This window comes from Bos mutus, chromosome 22, assembly GCF_027580195.1.
Source record: "Bos mutus isolate GX-2022 chromosome 22, NWIPB_WYAK_1.1, whole genome shotgun sequence".
In the NCBI taxonomy this organism is placed as follows: Eukaryota; Metazoa; Chordata; class Mammalia; order Artiodactyla; family Bovidae; genus Bos; species Bos mutus.
In genome coordinates this window covers 13,475,949-13,484,707 of record NC_091638.1, presented here as the reverse complement: position 1 = coordinate 13,484,707, position 8,759 = coordinate 13,475,949, and the positions used below count along the sequence as shown (strand labels likewise).

At 43.2% G+C, this 8,759-nt stretch overlaps 1 protein-coding gene across 2 annotated transcripts in view; it reads right to left on the bottom strand.

Moving 5' to 3' along the window:
• Window positions 1-1,106: 1,106 nt before the first annotated feature.
• The window catches only part of ENTPD3 (ectonucleoside triphosphate diphosphohydrolase 3), a 34,420-nt gene continuing 26,767 nt past the window's right edge, over window positions 1,107-8,759 (bottom strand). The window contains exons 8-11 of one of the 2 annotated variants that reach the window (XM_005891063.2): window positions 5,538-5,810; window positions 5,265-5,375; window positions 4,275-4,412; window positions 1,107-2,433 (exon numbers count right to left, since the gene is read on the bottom strand). In XM_005891063.2, coding sequence (XP_005891125.2) covers window positions 2,197-2,433; window positions 4,275-4,412; window positions 5,265-5,375; window positions 5,538-5,810 — 759 coding nt within the window. In that variant the 3' untranslated portion in view covers window positions 1,107-2,196. Of the gene's footprint in view, window positions 2,434-4,274; window positions 4,413-4,577; window positions 4,740-5,264; window positions 5,376-5,537; window positions 5,811-8,759 lie in introns of those variants that run through there. The other variant, XM_070358997.1, reaches the window with a different exon arrangement.

Genomic DNA, 8,759 nt, shown 5'->3' with positions numbered 1-8,759 from the left:
GTTCAACTCCTTGCAGTTGTAGGACTTAGATCCTTCTTCCATGCTGGCTGTCAGCTAGGGGTTACTCTTAGTTCCTAGGGGCTGCCTTAGGGCCCTTTCTGCCCTAAGGAGGATTTCTACCCAAATCCTCCTAATGTTTTGAATATGACTTTCTTTCTTGGAGAAAATGAAAATGAAAGTGAAAGTCACTCACTTGTGTCCAACTCTTTGTGACCTTATAGACTATGCAGTCCATGGAATTCTCCAGGCTAGAATACTGGAGTGGGTAGCCTTTCCCTTCTCCAGGGGATCTTCCCAATCCAAGGATTGAACCCAGATCTCCTGCATTGCAGGATTCTTTACCATTAGAGTCACCAGGAAAGCCCAGGAATAGTGGAGTGGGTAGCCTATCCCTTCTCCAGGGATCTTCCCGACCCAGGAATTGAAGTGGGGTCTCCTGCATTGCAGGTGGATTTTTCATTAACTAAACTATCAGGGAAGCCTGGAGAGAACACTCTGCCTTTAATGAAGTCATGGAAATTGTGAGTTGAGATTAGATTAGAATTTTGTAGTCCAGTTGCATGATTAGCAACAATATGAGAATTTGTGTAGTTTTTAAAAAGTAATCCAAGAGAGAGATCATGATGTGTGTGTGCACGCGTGCATGAGTGTGTGCAAGGAATGCTTTGTGAAAGAAGTAGAGCTGGGATTGAACCTTGAGAAATATGGTGGTTTGGATGAGTGGGAGGATGACCTACAGTCTAGGTAGGGAAAACTGTGAACAGTGGTGCACTTTGGGATGGGAGCAGCCATTCTGGTTGGGAATCAAGATGTGAGTGGCAGGTTGTAGCCTCACAGAAGCTTTGCAATGTCAGATAAGGTAAGGAAATGTTGGACTCAGTTATCTCAAGGAACTGAAGGTTTATTAAAGTGAAACACTTTGAGCTCTTTGGAATAAAGGTGATATTGATGTGTGACTTTCTTAATACACTAGGAAAGTCTGCTCAATAAACTTTTTTAGTTGTTTAGCTTCTTTTCATAGATGCCACTTTGGGTCCTGAAGAGAAAGAGTACCGTTTGCACGGTAACAAACACACACTGCAAGTCACAATAAAATAAGTCTCCTTTATTCTGTACTCAGTGAACAAGCTATAATCTGAGAGAATGTTGATTTTTACTTTGCAGCCATTGGACTTGCTAGAGTCCCTTCCCACTTTGGAGTTAAATATCCCTGCAGCTTCCTTTCTGCCCTCAAAGTCAGGAACTATGGCTACTGTGTGCAAAGGCCTACCATCTAGGAAAGTGATTGGTAAGCAAATCAGAGAAGAGGATGTCCTGTGACAGCATCAGGTGGCCCTGTGGGAATGGTGGGTGAAATATACACAGGGTGCTAATGATGAACCCTAAGCAAAAGCCTAGCAAAGGCAAAATGATCTGGAGCATGATAGCCTTGCTAGGAATAGACAGTTCACAAGGGCACACAGCAGTGGGAAGGGGAGGCGACGAGGATGATAACACACGCAGGTGGTGATCTAATGACCAGAGCCCTGAGAGGGAACCCTACTTCAGGAATGGCCTGTAGTGTTCTGGTGGATGTCCTGTGTGGCTCTGCCCTTCAGGTTCTGCCTGCATGACAGAAGCTTGGCTGTGGCCACTGTCCTTGGGGGTGAAGGAGGATTTTCCCCTAGACACAATATTCTGCCAAGCTGAGGGAGCTCAATGTTATTAATGGTTGTTAAGGAAATTCTTAGTTAAGGACCAATGAGAGGAAGCCATAAAATGAGATATTTGATTGGACCAGATGCTTACTAGACACCTGCCAATTTCCAATCCTACTGGGAGGACTATGGCATTTTTGAAGGAGGGAAAATGCAGACTGAGCCCTGAGGTCAACTCTTCCACATTTCATCTGTCATCTTCTCAACTTACTCTTCCTGTGGGACACTTGGAATAAGGAGGCTGACCTTGATGGCCTGTCTCTCTGTTCCCCAATAGGTCAGCTAGTGGGTGGCGGGGTCTCTGGCAGAGGAATGTGCACAGAACAGTTGAGGGACTTCCCAAGAGGTGTTTTGACATAAATCAGTATCTGAGAGGCACAGGACCTAGGCATTGGACTTTAGCTGTGTTTCCCGAAGATGGACATTTTGCTTGCATTGTCTGGTGCCCCCCAAGCTGGTAATGGGCAGCTCTCAGGCTCTAGGAACCACTCTGTGAGGCTCACTCAGAGTCCACCATGTTGTCCAAGGCATGCTGGGAGCGCCTCTGATTCCTGGACAACACACACAAGTATACGAGATATGTCAGACACAGCAAGGCCACTGCTGCAAAGAAGGCGAGGGTGCCCACGAAGGCAGATGGCTTGATGGGCAGGCGGATGAGGGGGCTTTCGGCTGGGATCTGGTTGGTCAGGCTGAGCATGTAGCCAAGAGACCAGGCTATGCTGCTGTTCCCCACCTGTGGAGTAGAGGAGATGGCTCAGTTCTCAGGACTGGGCTTGAGGCACAGATTATATCCCCAGGACACACCACGGTCACCCTCCTGAGACACCCCCAGGAACTGTGGCCTAAGGAGGTCAACAGACTTGCCTAAGTTCAGAAACTGCAGAGACTGGTCTAGAACTCTGGTCATCATGACCACAAAGGCTTGAGTGCCCAACCTCCCACACTGCAGAGAACTAATCCTCACAGCCTCATCACAGCCGGCGTGAAGAGGGCACAGTTAACAGCAGTGGAAATTTTTCGATCACTGGGTACATTAGAGTCTACAGCTAAAGAAAGAGGTGATGCATGTTTTACCAAACCCAGGACCAGTTTCTAGGAAAAGAAGGTCAGTCTAAGTGGGAAGCAGACTGTGTCAGTTCCATCTGGTGGTTCCATCAATTTTTGCTTGCACGGTTTTAGGTCATTTTGGAGATGTATAAGCGTTTCGCATTTGTAATCTCCCATCTGCTCTCTCTCCCTGCGGTGTCTTCTCTTGCTGCAGAGCACAGACTCGAAGGTGCACAGGCTCAGTAGTTGTGGTGCGTGGATTTAGTTGCTCCCTGGCATGTGGCATCTTCCCAGACCAGGGATTGAACCCATGTCCCCTGCAGTGGCAGGTGGATTCTCATCTACTGAGCCACCAAGGAGATCCCCCACATATTTGGGATATAAATCTTTGTTTGGCAAATCTCCTGAAGTCTTTTTATATCCTCACATTTGAATACTGATTTGACTGATATTAAATTCTTTATAAATAAAAGAAAGGAACTTGAAACCTAGAATTATGTATCCCCCCAAATTGGTATTTAATGGAAAATCATAATGTGCTTTTCTGGTAATTAGATTAATTAGAAACAAAGCTTGGAGAGTACATGCCACCAGCAGTCCTTATCTGTCTCCAGACATCCTTATTTTTTATGGCTGACTCAATTTTATCTATGTAAAACAGTCACAAGCCTAATACTGGATGTTGCTTGCTTTAATCTAATTACTGCTGAAGCTCATATTGTACAGACTGACTCCAGACATACTTCAGGCTTTACATCTGCTATTCCTGAAATGAGAAAACCCTCCAAGAACCTGGGGAACAGAGTGCTGGATCAACACAACAGCAAGGCTGAGTCCTGAAAGCAAAGTACAGAGGCGCCTCACCAGTCGGCTGTCATTCCAGAGTCAGACCATTCTGGACACTTGAAAGTGAATACAGTGACCTCAGACTCATTCCAAGATCAAATCCTTACTTAACGGCTGCTAACTTAATCCCTGTGCTCTAAAGAATAGATCTCCCTCTGACATCTGTGTAAAGTGGAGATCAGTTAGTTACTATCCTCTTAACAAAATTGTATTTGAAGCTTCTTGTCAGGATAAAAAGTTTCAGTTCCTTAACATATTTATGGATTCACGCAACAATATTTACCAAGAGCCTTCTATGTTCTCAGCCTTGTGTGAGTGCTAGGAATGTGAGGATGATCAAGCAAGTCCTGTCCCCACAGAGCTCAGAGTCCACAGTTCTTGACTTCCTCAGCTCACATAGAAGGTTTCTTCTATGTGAAAGCTACCCCCACAGAGCTCAGAGTCCACAGTTCTTGGCTTCCTCAGCTCACATAGAAGGTTTCACATAGAAGGAAGACCACTTCCTCTAAATTCTCCATTATCTCTTCTCATAAGCTCACCAGGGATCAAGCCTCATTGGCTCCCATTCAGCAAGTTTAAATCCCCAATTCCCACTTATCTCCTACATTTCTTTCACACACGTACAACCAAACATCTATTTTTGGGAGGAAGAAGAGGAAAACAATTTGTGCTTTGACTTACTTCCTTTTTAAAATGTATTTGGGGCCAGCTTTCCTCGGTGAATTTGTATCCACTTACAAGCAAATGGTAGATATAGTGGGCCGAGAAGCAGTAGGAGCGTGCATACTGCTCATCAAACTGGGGCAGCAGCAGTGGGAGCTGAAGGCAAGTTCAAAACAGGGAGGAGGCAGGTTTTAAAATGCGCATTTCAGAACAGCTTAGGTCACAGTCATATTTTAAAGAATCTTATCAGAGAATTTAATCATTAAAATTACTATAAAATAATACAATGACAAAAAATCTGTTTATTTGTTTCATTTTTTAGATTCCACATATACGTGATAAAGTACAGTATCTGTCTTCCTCCATCTGACTTATTTCACTAAGCATAATACCCTCCAGGTCCACTCATGTTGCTAAAAATGGCACAATTTCATTCTTCTTAATGGCTGAGTGATATTCCATTGTATATATACACCACATCTCCTATATTAAAAAAAAAAAATCCCTTTACAACATAACCGAGTGGTAAAGAATGCGCCTGCCAATGCAGGAGACATAACAGATGCAGGTTTGATCCCTGGGTTGGGAAGATCCCCTGGAGAAGGAAATGGCAACCCACTCCAGTATTCTTGCCTGGAGAATCCCATGGATAGAGGAGCCTGGACAGTTCATAGGGTCACAAAGAGTTGGACTGAAGCGACTTAGCATGCATACAATATCATGGAACAGCAATCTTAAGTTTATAGAGTGCTTGTTACATGCCAGACACTGTTACAAACATTGTGCCCATGTATAGAACATTTAATCTAATTACTGCTGTAATCTAATCACAACACAGCTGTGAGCTGGAGTTCCTTATTAATCTTACAGATGTGGTGAAGGAGAACAGCATAAAAGTCAGATTCAGAACATACATACACACATGTACACACACACAGAGGCACAAATGAAATCTGCTCTGCTGTACTGTTTTGTACCAATATGGGTCCTTTTTCTTTAAATACTGACCTGATTCCAATTCTTTGAGCAGAAGTTCCAGGTGCTCAAGTTGAAGGCGTGCAGAGAAAAGCTACCTGAAAGGTTGAAAGCATTGGCTGTATAGTAGAATCCTGCAAAAGCCTGTAAGGAAGTTGTACAGAAGGAAATCATTTCTCAGAATGCGATATAATGAAGGTTTCAGGGCAGGGAATAAGAAAGCGGGAAACACCTCAGCAGAGGAAAGACAGGAAGGTGAGAAATAATCAGTAGGGGGAAAAGGAATCTCTGTTGTTTTGCTCTTACCACAAATGACCCTTTAACTCTTGGCTGATACACCCCATCAAAGGAACAAGCTTCGTGATCATGGCAAGCGCTGAAGTTGAATAGGGAAGCCACCTTTTCCCTACACAGTGATGGGTCCCCGGTTCCTTCAAAAGTGATGGTGTTGTTGGGATTATATCTTTCAGGTCTCAGGTCCTCTGTACACAGGCTGCCAAACACCTGTGCCTCAGTGAAGGTGGTGATGTAATTCTGAGGGTAACAAGGGTTGGTGAGCGTGGTTTCAGTGGTATAATCCTGTAGGTAAAGAGTAAGATGTTAGAAATCACTCTTGTGGAGGTCCAAGTACTTTCCTTTTGCAAGTCCTCACTGTTGTTCCCCTCCAGTGCCAAGAGAGAAATGGAAAAAAGGCCATTATACGTGCGGTGGAAGGGGAGTCCCAGGTTGCCTAAATAACTCTACTTGGGGAGGGGGGATTATCACCCTGCACCAGGCACAATACCAGGCTGTGCTCCAGCACTTAGCACAGCTGCATGAAGCAGGGTTTATGAACTCCATTTGGGTGAGAAAGCAAGATATGTTTAGGTTAATCGACCATTTTGAAGAGCATGTTATCTATCCATCTAAAAATAACAATTAAAAAGGTACAAATAAACGTATTGTGAAAATTAAGGCTCATTCCCACCCACTTTATCCACCTAGCTTCCCTCCCTGGAAGTAACCACTGTTGCCAGTTATAGTGCATTCTGACAGAGATTCTGTGTATACTTCTTCTATGCATGTGTGATTACATTTTCTTTTCCCCTCGTTTTCTTTCTTTAAATTTTAAATCATAAATGGCAGTGCTCTATACACACTGTTCTGTCCCTTGCATTTCTTACTTAAGAATATATCTTTGATATTTTCCTTTCATTGTCCATGTAAGAGTGACCTCTTCTTTTTACACTAGCTTCTTTCATGCTAGCTACCTAGAACTCCACTGTACAAATAAACTGTACTTTATTTAGGGAATCTCATCTAGAGGAAAATTTAGCTGGTTTCCAATCACGTGCCATTACAAAACAATGATGTAATAAATACCCTGTTACATAGAAATCTTCCATCTGTTTGTAATTTATTTGGTGTTAAGATTGTGGTAGGAATTTGATTTTACTTTCTCCAGATGATTATCTAGTCTTCTATCTATGGTGAAAAATGTTCCCTTTATTTAATGCTAAATTCCAAAATGTGTTTGGTTCAATTTATGGGCTCTCTTTTCCAAGGAATTGGATTTGAACTCTGTGTAATTTCAAAGCTACTAAAATGTATTTTAATCCTCTACAGTATAATCTTGGCTCAGAAAACACTTAGCTCAGCTCTCTTATTTTACTGCTGAGGAACCTGAGGTACACATCAAAATAATGTAATCATTTAATGAAAGGCAGTCGTAGGATTCTATGCAGAATCCTACAAAAGTCCAACACTCATCTGATATGAGTGTCCTACAGAAAGATCTTAATATGACGGTGGAGGCAGCAAATGGGCCCCTTCTGCTTCAGTGGTGTGAAAAAGTCTATGGTGTTCAAAAGTTGTTATGTCTAATTTGTAACATATCACGTCATGGTCACCCTATGGCTGAAATAATCATTGAAAGAAAAAAAAAATAAATCCAACAACTAATCATTTAGTTTCCCCCTCCAAATCTGACTTATACTTTTTTAATAATTAAAATAAGTCATTTCTGGCCTGGCTTGGAGAAGAAGCAAAATAATGTAAATTATTTTTGGCTAGAAGAAGCTTGCTGCTGCTGCTGCTGCTAAGTCGCTTCAGTCGTGTCTGACTCTGTGCGACCCCATAGACAGTGGCCCACCAGGCTCCCCCGTCCCTGGGATTCTCCAGGCAAGAACACTGGAGTGGGTTGCCATTTCCTTCTCCAATGCATGAAAGGGAAAAGTGAAAGTGAAGTCGCTCAGTCGTGTCCGACTCTTCACGACCCCATGGTCTGCAGCCTACCAGGCTCCTCCGTCCATGGGATTTTCCAGGCAAGAGTACTGGAGTGGGGTGCCATTGCCTTCTCCAAAAAGAAGCTTAGTAAAGATTAATTCATTTCTCTTTTTGGATCATGAATTATTTGTTAGAGCATTCCTGAAATGTAACTTGCCAATGTGCCAAGTTACTTAGTCCCTCAACATTTAATAAATCTTCCCTGAATTTAGTCTTTGCAGGGCATTATCATGAAAGGGTCATGTACTTCCTTTGTAACTACACGACCAACATAGTTTTTCTTTTTAAATAATGTGTTTGGAATACTGCCTGTGCTTGTGCTCAGTCGCTCAGTCATGTTCGACCCTTTGCAACCCCCATGGACTGTAGCTGGCCTGGCTCCTCCATCCATGGGATTTTCCAGGCAAGAATACTGGAGTGGGTTGTCATTTCCTCCTCTAGAGGATCTTCCCAACCCAGAGATCAAACCTGTGTCTCTTACGTCTCTTGCATTGGCAGGCGGGTTCTTTACCACTAGCACCACTTGGCAAGCCCATATATATACCATATGAAGCCAAATTTGTAAATACACATATTCTTGCATTAAAAAGAACTGGAATAAAATGCAATAATATGTTGATGATGGTAATTCCAAGTTTTGTTGTTTATTATTTATATTCTTTATGTCTGTATTTTCTCTCCGCCCCGCACCGCCCCCCGCCCCCCCCCGAATATGGGTTACTTTAAAACCAGAAGAAAAAAATCTTACTTAACAAGGAAGAGAAAGTGAATGCATGTCCCTAATGTCTAACATGCTATCAGAGTGAGACTTGAGCCTTGGGGTCACTGGAGACCCCTTAATTAAGAAAATAATTTGCAAAGTATATATTGGTAGCTCAGATGGTAAAGAATTTGCCTGCAATGCATGAGACCTGAGTTCGATCCCTGGATCAGAAAGGCCCCCTGGAGTAGGAAATGGCAACCCATTCCAATATTCTTGCCAGGAGGATTCCATGGACAGAGGAGTCTGGCAGGCTACAGTCCATGGGGTTGCAAAGAGTTGGCCACAACTGATTGACACTTTGACTTTTCATGTATCTAGGTGTCACTCTCACCACACTCTGTAGCCCTTTATATTTCAGTCCAGGAACTGAGACCTGGACTGGAAGCAATTACTCAGGCAGCATTCATGATGCAGTAGGCCTTGGGAACCTTTAAGCTGGGGTTTGGCAACACGTCTTTGGAACATGAAAAATTGGCTAGGTAGGTCGGGACATGCATTTG